The 14,390-nt window shown below is 40.1% G+C and overlaps 1 protein-coding gene across 4 annotated transcripts in view; it reads right to left on the bottom strand.

Moving 5' to 3' along the window:
- Positions 1–2,122: 2,122 nt before the first annotated feature.
- The window catches only part of LOC103380113 (single-stranded DNA-binding protein 3), a 41,085-nt gene continuing 28,817 nt past the window's right edge, over positions 2,123–14,390 (bottom strand). The window contains exons 6-18 of one of the 4 annotated variants that reach the window (XM_017038742.2): positions 11,988–12,071; positions 9,470–9,529; positions 9,271–9,337; positions 8,917–8,981; positions 8,478–8,539; positions 8,270–8,315; positions 7,915–7,953; positions 7,764–7,815; positions 7,515–7,585; positions 7,322–7,400; positions 7,172–7,200; positions 6,967–7,068; positions 2,123–6,464 (exon numbers count right to left, since the gene is read on the bottom strand). In XM_017038742.2, coding sequence (XP_016894231.1) covers positions 6,435–6,464; positions 6,967–7,068; positions 7,172–7,200; positions 7,322–7,400; positions 7,515–7,585; positions 7,764–7,815; positions 7,915–7,953; positions 8,270–8,315; positions 8,478–8,539; positions 8,917–8,981; positions 9,271–9,337; positions 9,470–9,529; positions 11,988–12,071 — 786 coding nt within the window. In that variant the 3' untranslated portion in view covers positions 2,123–6,434. Of the gene's footprint in view, positions 6,465–6,966; positions 7,069–7,171; positions 7,201–7,321; positions 7,401–7,514; positions 7,586–7,760; positions 7,816–7,914; positions 7,954–8,269; positions 8,316–8,477; positions 8,540–8,916; positions 8,982–9,270; positions 9,338–9,469; positions 9,530–11,987; positions 12,072–14,390 lie in introns of all 4 variants that reach the window. The other 3 variants (XM_025055059.1, XM_008311932.3, XM_008311939.3) reach the window with 3 other exon arrangements.

Raw genomic sequence — 14,390 nt, 5'->3', positions numbered from 1 at the left:
TTGTGGTACAATCACAGCGAAGAAGGTCAGAACAGTACTAGAACAGTACCAGCACAGTTCTCACTATTTGTCAGGCTCTGTTTTTGGTTGTGTCCTAATGGAAATGGGTCTCAGACCAACAGTCAGGTCCAGTCAGTCTTTATGTGTCATACTGTTAGGAGATCCATCCATCCATCCATCCAACCATCATCCATCCATCATCCATCTACCATCCACCATCCACCATCCACCATCCACCATCCACCATCCATCACCCATCATCCATCCACAATCCATCCATCATCCTTCCAGCATCCATCCATCTATCCATCCATCATCCATCATCCATCATCCATCATCCATCATCCATCATCCATCATCCATCCATCATCCATCCAGAACCCATCCATCATGCATCCATCATCCATTCATCCATCCATCCATCCACCATCCATCCATCCATCTATCATCCATCCATCCATCCATCATCCATCCTCTATCATCTGTCCACCTGGGTTCGACCAGACAGCTCTGACAGCAATGCATGATGGACAATCACATCTTTTTACATCCTATCACTAAAGACCCCATAGTTTTAGACAAATGCCCAACTGCTCCTGCAGAAACACAGCTGTGACCTGTTTACTTCCATGTGTTCAACCACAGTCCAGAACAATTTGTCACTTTTAAGACATCATCGATGCACGGACAGTTATCAACAAAAAAAATAAAAATAAATAAATAATCTGTGGATGCAGTGAAGGAAGTGGGTTAACTGAGCAGAAAACCACGGCCTGTCTGCTCTGTGACTGTTGACTGTTACTGAGGACCATTCCTGAAGAGCAGATCTGAGTCTTGGGCTCATCCACGGTAAAAATAAATAAATAATCTGTGGATGCAGTGAAGGAAGTGGGTAAAAAAAATAAAAAATCTGTGGATGCAGTGAAGGAAGTGGGTTAACTGAGCAGAAACCCACGGCCTGTCTGCTCTGTGACTGTTGACTGTTACTGAGAGCAGGTTTGAGTCTTGGGCTCATCCAGAGTATAACCTTCAACAGAGACCTCACTGACACCAGTGGATTTTTCCAGGATTTGCATAAAAATTACATGCAGTGAAAATGATGTGGTCAATGCTATTTTTATTGCCTCCCGTTCTAATTGCATGTCTGCTTTTTGACAGTGATTTTCTGATTTCAGACAGTCTTCTGTTCCCGTACCTCCCTCCCTGTCACTCAAACCATTCTCTGTCACATCCATTTATATATTCATTTCCACTGAACAGCTGCAGACAAGTCAGATGCTCTGAATTTGTATGTCTGCTTTCCAAACCTCATTTATTTGGGTCTGATTTGTCCTGATCTGCTGGCGTTTGAAGGCGGGTGATGATCAGCGGGAAGGTGAGGCCCGTTCAAAGTCGCCTCCCATCAAAGACACTCCCTGGGTCTTTGTAGAGCAGCGTCAGCCACAGGGGACATTTAGAGCAAAAAAAAAAAAAAAAAAATATATATATATATATATTTATGGCTTTGAACGCTGGCAGTGGAGTTGACTTCCACTGTGTACAGCTCAGCAGGTGTAGACAGGACAGATGAGGAGAGAGGAGACAGAGGAGACCAAGGACAGACGGAGGAGAAGGACATCAGTGTCGTCATAGGACAGAAGCATAAGGACGCCATAAGGACGAGAAGTAAAAATGAAAGGGAAAATATTTTTTACGGCTCATTTGAAAGTCTTCACAGGACCAACGAGGTCAAGGTTTTTTTTTGGCTCTTCCTTTAGGCACATGACAACATTACACAGAAAGTAACATATACAGTATATGTTGGCTAAAAAAAACAAAAAAAAAAATCACCAAAATAGATATATAAATGTAATGTTAGCCAAATGGGGCTACAAGTTAGCTAGGGAAAGGCCAGAAACAGAAAAGTTAAATTAAATATTAATAATAAAAAATATATGTATAATATATATATATATACCTTAAGTGTTAGTCTAGAGTCCATAAAGTTATCATGGAAGAGTTTGTTTAATATAAACAAATGGAACCATCATCAGTCATCAATCAGGACTGGTGTTGCTCCAGGTTGATCTACTTCTTGCAGTGTGAGGAGTGGTTGTCTAGACTGGAGAATTAACAGCTTCTGTTCATGGCAAAAAGGAGTGAATTCATTTTATTTGTTTTTAATATGTATCTACAACAAGGGGGACACAGGCAAAAACGACTGACAACTTGATGAAAATTAAACCAAAGGCAAAAAATAAAACAAAACATTTATCAATGCAAGTTTTCCCACCTTTTTCCATAAGGAACATTATTATTTTTTATTATCTAAAGAAACTTTACAATATAAAGAAACATACGAAGAAGGAACCTCTTTAATTTTACTACACGAGACATTTAGGATTCTGAAAACTACCCCTAACATGAGACACAAAGCAACTCCCCAGGGACCGACTGCCTCATATTCAATACTGCTTTGTCATGAAGAGGAAAAAAAGAAAAAGAAAAAAAAAAAACAACAAAAAAAGAAATTTCTTTAGTCCCAGTCCCTAAAACTTCCTCTCTGACCCCTCCCCCCTGAATGTTACAGTATTATACATCAGCACAATAGAAATACAGAAATGATCAACGCAGTGACGAGTTTTACTTACAGGACAGAAGGAAAGAGAGAAGTTCGACTGCATTTTATACAACAGGATTTCAACGTGTGGAACCAGGAGGAGGTGAACACCTCTCCTCCTCCTCCTCCTCCTCCTCTCAGCAACATGCCTGTCCATTTAAATTCATTTCTCCACCTCTTTACTTTCTCCCGTCCCATTTAAATACATTAAAAAAAAAGAATCCTTCATAGTAAAGTGTGGTCCCTGGTGTCAGATTGAGAGCTAGCATCTTTTGCGCTTGTTTTGTTTTTTGAGAAAAAATTGGGTTGCACGAAAAAAAAAAAAAAAAATGGCATTTCTTTGCCACCTTCCAAGAACAGAAGATAAGGACAGAGCGGTTTTGCACAGTAAGGGTGCGTTCACACCTAAAAGTTTCTGAAATGGATGCAACGGGAAAAATAACTTAACACTCACTGCTAAATATAAGAACCCAGGACCTGTCTTAATGGGCTCGTATGTTAGCCCAGGAGAACAGGGAGCTCGCTTGCTAACAGTTTAAGCATACGCACTTTTAAGGGAAGAACAGCTAGTGTGCAGACTGAGCAGCCACAGAGGCATACTTCAGCTTTGTGGAGAGAAAGAAAGTCTAGGCTTTAAAGCCTGCATTACCTATAGAGATTGCAATGTTAATTATTGCAGTTTTGGGTGAGGCCTTCAAATTAGTTACAAGGAAACAACACAATATGTTAAATAAAACTGGTCACAGCCATGTACAACAAAAAAAAGATATCACAAAAAAAAGAAATGGTTTATCAGTCTGAACAAAGTCAATGTGAACGCACCCTTATTTGTCAGAGCTCTGAGAATTGAATGGTAATAAAATCGTCTTCACTCATCCTATAAGTTCCCATGATGCTACAGCGCTGCAAAATGTGGAACCCTCCCCATCCCCCGGTTTGTTTAGGATGAGGTGGGATAGCATATCAGTCCATAGCAGCTCCAATTTCTGTTTCCTCCTCGTTCATATGATTTCTGTGTAAAAGAACCTTTTTTTTCCCACCTCTGAACAAAGACACACAGTCAGTCGCCCGAAATTGGCAGGTTTTCTGATCAACTGTCAAGTTGTGATCTGAAATATCAAAAGATGTCAATGATATCAAAATGCATTTTACAGTATTTACACCAAAAAGGATAAAAAATAAACTCAGAAAAGATGGAGAGTCGTAAGAAGAAGAAGGGTGGAGTTCTAAGAAATGGCCGGAGAAGATGAAGGTCGTTTTCTGTATGATGATTAAAGGTAAAGAGCGAGAAAGGGAGGCCCACTCATGTCACAGGATGCAATTGACGGAGAGGCAGCTGTGCGTAAAATATATCCAGCAGCACACGTACCAGTGCTGGTAGATTTCCCAGAATCATAGTCCAACAAGTGTCACATCATCAACCAGGTCTTTGAAAACATTCAAATATCTGCCATGTGTTGCTGAGGAGCACGGGAAAGAAAAAGGTGGAACTGACCAACAGTACTCTCCTCCTGTGCAGTCACAGAGGCATTTCTAGCCAAGTCATCAAGGAGAAAGTGACAGATTTTAGTGCTAGCTATTTTCTTGTACATCTTCCAGGAGGATTAGCTTGCTTGCTAACATCTTAAGCATGCTCACTTTTAAGCAAAGTGAAAAAAAAAAACCTTCATTTTTAGGTTCATAGCAATTGGTTTGTTTTTTTAAGGGATCTTCAATAAATGTGTTGATTTTTTTTTTCTTGTCCTAAGATTTTAAACCTTGCTTAACAACAACTTCAGAAGGCTGTGAAACATGCAGTCAAAGGGTTTTAAAGGAAGTGGATTTTTTTTTGGTCTTTTCTGTTCTTAACATTTGAAAAGGAAACCAGGTTCAGACCACTGATTTGTGAGAAACTGCTTTTGCAAGAAAATTATTATCATTATTACAATTGAAAAGAACAACTTCTCCTTGTGAATTATGTTAAAACGTGTTTGATTTTTTTTAAACGCAGGTCCTTAAATTAAAATGTTTGAGAAACATGACTGTAAAAACAATGCTAAAATCAAATGAATATTATCACTGCTCGTTACAGGATATGTTCCCTCTAAGAGATTGTTTTAGCTTGCTTGCTTACAGCACAATCACAATGTATTAAAAATATAACAGTTGGCCAAAGAGAATATGAGCTTGAACTGCAGAGAGACTGCCCTCTACAGGACCAGGTGAGAAACAAAATAAACCAATGTTTTTTCAAGGTGTGATTGATAAACACAGTTGGGGTAATTATTGAATCAAAATATCTGCAGTTGGAGAAAGTCACAGTGTCGGGGACTCATCAGCAAAGAAAAACAAATCTGAGTCAGCACAGAGACAACAACCACAGCCTACAAACACAGTGGAGTGAGCAGAGTGGGCAGCAGGAGTGGAAGCAGCATGAACAAAAAAAAGACCCGGGGCCTGATGTTGAGATAGAACACACTGCCGAGTGGATCTGCATATTTACAGAGCTGCTACCAGTAAAGGGGGAAATTCTTCTGTTTTCAACACTTAACCCCATTATTTGATGTCCGACCAACAACACATGTTCAGACTTTTTGCTACAGCCTCTATTTTGTAGAGGGCAGATTAGGACTGGGCAACATTTACCTGCAGGACACCACTGGAGCAGTACTGTAAGTCATTAGGAAGAGTTCATGTTGCGTAACACTTGAGATATTATTTTGAGCATGTTAAAATTCAGAGTGTCCCGGTCATGTAGGTTATTATGTGTTGAAAACTGTCAAATGTCTCCTTTAACAAAAGACTGTGGTCACAACTTCCCAAACAAAAAAAAAATAACATTGATTTAAATGAAAAAAAAAGTATGTGATAATAAATAGAGCTGTGCATTGCACTGCATTGAAGCTACAAAAACAGGAGCTGCTTTTATTTTATTCTGTCATGTGTTGTTCAAACAAGGGGTGGAAAGAAACTAAGGATTATCAAAAGGGAACAATGAGCCAATCAGTACCATCAGTCAAATCTCACCAGTAGGGGGCAGTGTGCTCGCATGTTATACAGCAAATGGACTGTCTTCATTATAATCATGTGCCCTTTCTTTAAAAAAAAAACAAAAACCTAATCTTAAAAATGGTAAGACCAATATCATTAATAACAATAATAAAATAATAAAAATAACAATGATACAATACATACACAAAAGAAAAAAAAAAGAAACAAAATATTTTTCATCAAATTATAACAACACCTCTGTAAACACAGAGGGACTAATGTGAGGGGGGAAAAAAAGAGGTGCTTTCCCAACTCACCATTTGGGTTTGAAACACAGGAAAAGGAAAATAAAAATAAAAGTCCAAAGTGACGGCTGAGATGTTTGCAAACAGCTGCTTGGAGAGTTTGACCACAAGAAAGGGCTGAATCATTGTTTTGTTTTTTTCCAGTCTCCTCTCTCTGTTCGTCTGTCTCTCTGCTCATCCTCCTTTCTACCCTGACTCAGTGTCTGCACCCTGACAGGAAGTCAGAGAAGCCAGAGCCTCAGGGAGTCAGGGAGCAGGTACTTCCTGTGGATCTGCGATGACTGTTTCCCGTTTGCATCGACAGGCGTCTCCTCACACTCCAGGAGGGAGCTCCCAGCACGCTCCCGGGGGCGGCGTCCCAGAGGTTCTCAGTGACCGTGGTTGATGTTGGTGGTACGAGGAGCCAATGGTGGGGTTGGAATGAGGGTGGAGGAAAAAGTGGTGTGTGTGTGTGTGTGTTTGATGGAGAGAGGTGGTCCAATCCAATGTGAAGGATTGATTTGATTAAAAAAAAGAAGGGAATTTAAAAAAATAAAAGCAATAAAGGGAAAATAACAAAATCACACACTCATCGTCATGTTGGGTGAATACTGCAAAGAGAAGAAAAACAGGGGAAGGGGAGAGGAAAAAAAAAAGATGAGTCGATCTGTCACGGACAAAATGTAGGCACCAGAGGGCGCTCAAAGACGAAGCCTGCAGGAGCTACAGGCAGTAAAGACAGATTCAATGAGCGCTTTTTACTGTTAATTTATACAGTCTGAGGTGTTGATCCTATCTATCTGTCTGTAATGGTTTTGTCTTGACTTTTAAAGTGAACGTGGAGAAGCTTGTTATCAATAACATTACATCATTTTCTGGGCTAATCAAATGATTTTAAAAGTAAACATCTGACTGATCAGAGTGAACACCAGGAGTCCAGGTCTAAGGTTCCTAACCCAGTGTTTTCTTCTGCTGTTTAAATGGTTTGGTTTTTCACATTTGATTCACAGAATTGAAACTGTTGGGCTGATATTAGTAAAGTTCACACTTTAAAACTGTACTTATTTGACTCTTTTAGGCTGTGAAACAAAATAAAAAAGAATTTCCTCTTACACTTTCGCTTTGGAATGGGTTCAAGAAATTCCCGCCCATTTCGCCGTCATCCCTCGGCGTTCCAGGAGGGTTGTTCATGCCTCCCATGTTGTTAGGAGAACTCTGGAGGAGGGTGGGATTTAAACATTTAGGATTCATCATTTAGATGTGGTGAAGTTGAAACTGATAATAAATATCTGTCTAATAATTATCTCAATCCACTCACCTTTGGCAACCCGTCCATATCCCCAGACCCTGAGGAGGTGACGGAGAGAGAGAAGTCGATCAATACAATATACAAAAACATTCCTGTGGACAGTGATGGCGCAGACACACACACACACACACACACACACACAGTTTCATTTTCACCCACCTAGTGATCCATTCATGTGATGTGGCTCCATGGCTCCCATTGCTCCCATTGGCCCGTCAGGCCCAGGTCCCATTGGGAACTGTCACAAACAGAGAGGGAATTTGACGTTGAACAGTTTGTGGAGAAGCAGAATATTTACAGCATCATGAAAGAATGTGTTTGTTTTTCATTTTTCTTCATGTGTGTGACTCACATTGGGTCTGTTTCCTCCTGGTCCAATAGGATTCATCATCGTATAGATGTTTTCGCTGGAGTTGGTTGAATCTTAGGAGGGGAAAAAAAACAATAAAAATTCAGTTCAAAATTTAAAAGGCAGAGGTTAAATAGATGGGATGGGTCGACAGGGTGGAGGGAGGAAGGCTATCCATGCTTGTTTAGTAAAGGGGGAAAAAACAAATGGAACCAGTGTTAGTTCTGGGGACAAAGTTAGGTGACGCACCACCTGGGCTGGGCATGATGGGAGTTCCGGGTGGACCTCCTCCGCCTGGAGGACCCTGAGGAGCAGAGATTAGGAATAATCAGCACATCGGCTTCTGCAAAGTGCAACACTTTTATAAATATCTCACACACAAACTGATAGATTTCCAACTCACCACGTAGTTTCCTGGAGATGATGAGGAGTATGCTATCTGCTGGCGCCGAGAGGAAACAGATAATCACATCAGAAAGCCAGAGGAGATGAAATGTGAATAAAGAGAGAAATATTTTACAATCAGATACGATTCAGAACAACAGCTCAAGAAAACTTTACAGATATATTTTCCACATTGCTCTGTATTTCTTTTAACTGTTCATAAAGAGTAAAAAACTGTGATAATGAATTATTTTAACTTTACAAATGTGTTTGCATTTTATTGGAACCATTTTACAAGTGTCAACAGGATTAGGAGGTCATTTATTCTCAACACATCTATGTGTAAATGGTCTGAGGTCAAGCCTCTGACTCACAGAGTTAGCATTAGGCCCAGGCCACGGCCCCCTGCCTCCAGGACCCCTGAGGGGAAAAAGGAAAAGAGGGTAAAAAGATAAAGATAAATGAATGACAGGAAGAAAATGGGGGGAGGAAATAGTTTGCAAGGAAATTAGAAGTAAATGACTTCAGGTTTAATAACGGGTGTTAAGATTAAACTGTTTCTAAGGGCAGGCTTTTACTCACATATTCATCCCTGGCATCGGACCACCCATGGAGTTGGGAGGAGGCCTCATTCCTCCATAGTTCTGTGAGATAGGGCAGAAGAAGCACATTGTCTTGTGTAAGTTTAAATTTAATAAGTGACAGGAACATGTCATCAAACTTAGTATTTAATAGGTGACAGGAACATGTCATCAAACTTAGTACTAATGACTCTGAAAAATAAAAAGTCGTACAAATGCAGACCATGTGAGGGGCAGCTACATACAAATTACAAATTTTAATTTAAAGATTTTTCAGTATGAAGGTAGAAATTTAAATAAATATGTTGCAAAAATGTGCTAACATTTTAAACAAAATAAGTGTAAAAGAGCTAAAGGCTAGCAAAAATGGAGAAATAATAGTCAGTTTAAGAGACTTACAGGTAGTGTGTGTGTGTGTGTGTGTGTTCATGTGCACGTACCTGTGGGCCCATGGCCATCCCTCGAGGAGGATTCATTCTCATTGGTCCACCCATGTTAGGGTGTCCTGAAACACAGAAAATAAAGGAGCGTTTATAACAAATTTACGTCACAGTTTGGTCCAAAACGTGTTCTTTTCTTAAGTGAATTATGGTCCCATTTAGAGAGAAACAGACAAAACAGTAACAAAAGCATCCATCAGGGGGCGCCTGAACATCAGTTAGGCTTCACCTTGGTCCTAACGCCATCAGATGCAACCAAAGCCTTTTAAGCATCACCTTATCATCTGACATGAAACTGCTTTGACATCATTATTTGCTCTGACTAAACGTTGCACCAAAGCCTTCCAGCTCTACCTTGCGGTCGTGTCGGGTCCAGACTGTTTGGCAGGAGAGGTTGAGACCCAGGGATTCCCCCCGGAGGCTGAGAAGAAGAAGAAGAAGAAGAAAGAAAATTAGAAGGATCGACATCATGACACTTTCCTAACATTAAACACCTCTCAGTCACATCTGTGAAGAAGGTCGAAGGTCAAAGGTCAAAGGTGCAGCGTCATACCTGATTTGGCATTCGGAGTGCAGGCCGAGGTCCGCCAGGATACCGCGGTGACATGAAAGGCTGTAAAACAAATGAAGCACATGGTAAAAATAACGCAAATGACAGAAAATAAAGATTTTATTTTTTAAAAATCTATAACAGTTTGACAGAAGAAAGTCATAAACACACAAATGGACACGTGGTGGTGAATGGATGGAAGATGACACTGGAGAATCACAGATTCATCACAGCCTTATATGTGTATATATTTGTGTGTGTGTGTGCGTGTGTGTGTGTGTGTGTGCCACTCACACCTGGCCCTGCCTGCTGTCACTGTGGTGTAAACTGACTCGACTCTGTGGTTTACACGGCGTTAGTTAGAGACACATCGGTCCAACAACAGCGTCCGAAAAAGGTTAGAGGAAGCGTGCCCACGCTCTCTCTCTCTCTCTCTCTCTCTCTCTTTCACACACACTCCAACCACACACAGGACAGAAACCAGAAACCACAAGAATGAGAGTGGGGAGGGTGGTCAGAGGGTGGGCTGCCAAACTTTGAAGCTCTACCTCCCGACCGTGACCTCAAAAACACTGATTGACCCGAGTCTGTAGAAAAGACTGGTTTTAAAGGTTGAAACAATCCACACTAAAAATAGGAGTTTTTCTCTCTTTTATTCCTGTAACTTTATTACCAGACAGAAAGAAAAATAAATGTTGTCTTGTGTTTTGACTGTAATGAAATTAATTGCATTATTTAAACGAGGACCGTCAAACTATCAACTGTGAAGAAAGCAACTAAAAATCTTGGTAGAACACCTTTTTTTCTCAACTATATGAATCAGTCCACAGTCTCCTGACAATCCAGACGACAACTGTGTCAGTGGCAGACTTATTTATGGTCCTGATACAGGTCGGGTGTCTGACCTGATATTAAAGCCTCCACAAATTCATGCTGTGTATCGACCGTGTGTTAGAGCGACGATGAGTGAACGGACGATGGAATTATTGGAATAACACTGAACTCCTGCCAACGTGTTAAAACCCTTTAATTGGATTTATTTCACAAAATAATTAACATGATTACTGTTTCATTTGACAGCCATGATTTGAGCATTGACTAAATTGACATATGGTATCGTGTGGCAGTGTGGAAAAGCCAGCATTCCACTGGCTCACAACAAGAAATAAAGATTATAATAATGGCAGTTTTGGAATCAGAATATTCCTGATAATAATAAAGTCAGTGTTTGAAGATGACATTATCTCTCCTTCATTATGCTCCATTTTCAATAAGAGAAAAATCTGGACTGCAGACAGGCCAGTGTAACGAACACTTTCCCACAGTGTCCTGCTGGAGGAAACCCCAGGGTTAAATAATAAACAGAAAATATGACTAAAATCCTGGGAGTCGATGGTGACTTCCTGTACATGTGGAGCCTCCATGCTATGACTACTGATGAAGTACCATACTATCACAGATGTTGGCATTTTATTCACATCAACTGTCGTTTTATCTTTAAAACATAAGTTGGGACTATGAGGCCCAAACTGATACAGCTTGGACAGACTCCTGCTCCTTGTTTAACGTGCAGCTGAATCAAAGTTTGTCTGTATGTGTGAGTCAGGTTAAGCTTTGAGGAAACTAAAAAACGAGATTTGGTTAGTACGGGTTATGAACAATGGTTCATTTTGACTGCTTTTATGTTTAAGTAAAGGGCTGGGCTAATGTGATTATATTTACAACATTTTTTTATTTTCCAAATATGTAATTCTGGAATGACCTTTAGTTACCCTTTGGACCATTTTTAAAAAAAATATATTTCTGTTGGACTTTTTAAGCTTTGTTGCTATAATGGATATAATTTAATCCAGTCTGGGTATTTTTAGCTTTATATGATTTAACTGGGATGATATTTACATATCCATATCATTACATTTAAGCTTTTTCTTTTTAATGTACCATTTTCTGTAAATATGAGTTCCTGTGTGTGACATGTCCTCAGTGCTGGTCCACTGTTTTATTTATTAGGGGCTGGAAGAAGTGTGTAGAAAGGAAGAGGAGTGAAGGGTGTATTTGTGTGTGTGTGTGTGTGTTAAGAGTGAAGGAGCAGATAAGCGCGCATCCCCCAACACGCAAACACACACACACACATATATATATATATATATAAACAGGCTGCTCTGGAGGAGGGGCAGTGAGTGAATTATTCATCCCACCCAGGGATGGCCGATCTGGGCCTTGAAGAGGAGCCGCTCTCTGAGAGGTTCCTCTGGTTCCTCCGCTTTTTATAACAGAGCTGGAAACTAGAGGGGCTGCTGACACCTACGGGGACTGATCCAAGAACAAAACTAGAGCTAACAGGGCTCCGGGGGCGTGTGTGTGTGTGTGTGCATGAAAGGGGGTGGAATGAGGGTAGTGAGCGGAGAAGCAGCTTTTGTGTGTGTGTGTGTGTGTGTGTGTGTGAGAGAGAGAGAGAGGGCAGGATTTGGAAAGGGTGTACAAAGACAGGGGTGTTTGAGAAAAGGTGTGGGTTCCTTACCTGGCCGTGGGGTCCCATCATTGGGTTGCTGGGGTTGTGTGGGGGGGGCTGTGCGTGTGGGGACTGCTGAGAGCCGGGCGGTCCCTTTAAGAAAGAAGAGCCATGTCAGAGAGGGGAGGGGCCAAAAGGGGGGTTTACACCTCATGGAATTACTTCAAAGTTCAGAAAGTAATAGAAGGGGGAGAGGGGGAAGGAGGACTGGAGCTGGGGAGTAAGTGGGGGTAAGAGGGGAGTTGTTAAGTTGTGGAGGGTATAGAGTAGGAAGGAATGGAATCAAAATCTTTAAAGAAGTTAATGCTTTTCTTCTTCCTGTTGCGGTCTGTCGCTGATCAGAAAACAGTTTGCCAAAAAAAAAAAAAATCTCAACAAAAGTTGGGTCAGAAAAACTGCTAAAGTTAAGCTAGCAAACTGCTATTTCTTCTACTGTATGAGTATAGCCTAACACATTATAAAGGTCAGACCCACAGTGATTAAACTGTTTTAAAACAGCCAGAAAAACACTATAAAATATTGCAATATCTACAAAGTATAAGCTAAGAAGATAAAAATGTAAATATAATTAGAAATATGCTAGAAAAACATTTAAATTAAAATAGCTAACGATAAGAAACTGTAGCAGCAAATAAAGTGAAAATGGCTAAGCTAGCCAAAAGAAAGCCAATAGTTGGTAAACATCTATATAGCAGATCCAGAACTAGCAAAACTAGCTAGATTCAAAACAGCTTATATTTAACTCAACTGTAGCTTATATAGTACACAATTACTCAGAAAATGCAGAGCAAAAATGACATCTATAGCTAGGACAAATAGCTCAGTGCTGTAAATTGCTATTTCTAGGTTAATGAGCTTAAAATTAGCCATAAATGTATACACATTTTACATAAATAAAAAATATATTGTTCTTTTCTACAACCACAAGGGGGCAGTGTTGCCAAAGGCTCATTCTGACCAACGAGGCACCAGCAGCAGGACAGCCACTAGTGGCAACTTCACAGCAGAAACAGGATTACTGACATAAACAAGTTTACAGTGGTCTTTTATTTCGTCTAATAATCGTAAAAAAACCTTCTTCATGCAACACTGTGTCCCTGCAGACAAAGAGACCAACCCCCGGCTCTTCTATGCCACTGCTGTGTTATTGCTGACATTTAACTCAGAGAGGAGAGGTTAACGACCCCTAATAAATAACTCATTATGCCACAGCCCCTCTTCCGCTCTGCCACCATCAGGGTGTCTTCATCTCAACACCATTTTCCACTCTTATGAAGAAAACAAAAGCTGCACCAATATTAAAAAAAAAAAAAAACAGCAAATGGAATTTTCCATGCTTTCCCTCCCAGGCACATCCGGTACACAAGCAAACACAACACATATGGATTACCCTCTAGGTTTTAGGGTTGTTTTTTTATACTTTAGTTAGTCAATGAAAAGCATGTTTTTAGGTTTGCATGTATGAGTTGTAAAGGAAACACATCTTTCTGATAAATAACACCTGTGGTTGGTCAATATAGCTGTGAACGTGTAAATAATACAATGCGAATAGGAGTCCAAGCATCTGCATCTTGTCAAAGATTTGACACAAAACCAAAAATGCAAGTGAGATCAGCATTAAAGTAGTGTTTTGTAGAAATACACTGGAATCAGAAATTAAGTCATACGTAAGGTTTTTGTTAAACTGTTACTTTTAATTTGGAAAATTCACATTTGTCTTTGATGCAGACTCTCTGTACTGTATCATTTACATGTAACCAACCTGATGATGATCCCTAAAAACACAAGTGAATGAAAACTGCCTACAACCAGGTTAATACTTCAGATGGAATTTGAGTATTCTTTTTTTAAAAAGTTGAAGTTCTTTTGAGGGGTAGAACAATATTTTAGTACCCTTCAGAATGTGTGCAGTTGTACTTATTGATTCCACAGAGGCCGGTGCTTAACAGTGGATTCTCTCTTTGCCCTTCAGTGAAAGGAGACAGTGCTGGCAGCTCACTTTTTAACAGTTAGCCAAAAAGCTTAACAGTCTGAAATATGCCACATATTAACGCCTCTGTGCCAGTGCATGCAACTCATGTCACTTAATCACACGACTGTAGGAGACGCCTGACCAGATGCTAATGTGTTGCTTTGCTGTTGGCAAGCAAGAGAATTACAGGAGTCCTCTTGTTGGACAAGAAGAGCATATTTATTTGGCAGACCTCTTGAAATAAGACACATTAAAAAATGAGAAAATAGACACTGAGCGGTGCAACCAAAACAGCTTTTAGCTAGAAAAGATAAAAACCAAATAGTGACTTGAGAGAAGGCACAGCTACAAATCGGACAAAAGTTAAGATTTCCAATTTTCATTAAAATAGCTGAAAGTCATACCTAGAAGTTAGCCAAGGTAAACACAACAAAACGCCC

The sequence above is a fragment of the Cynoglossus semilaevis genome, chromosome 1 (genome assembly GCF_000523025.1).
Source record: "Cynoglossus semilaevis isolate Cse_v1.0 chromosome 1, Cse_v1.0, whole genome shotgun sequence".
NCBI classification, from domain to species: Eukaryota; Metazoa; Chordata; class Actinopteri; order Pleuronectiformes; family Cynoglossidae; genus Cynoglossus; species Cynoglossus semilaevis.
This window is presented reverse-complemented; position numbering and strand designations above follow the sequence as displayed.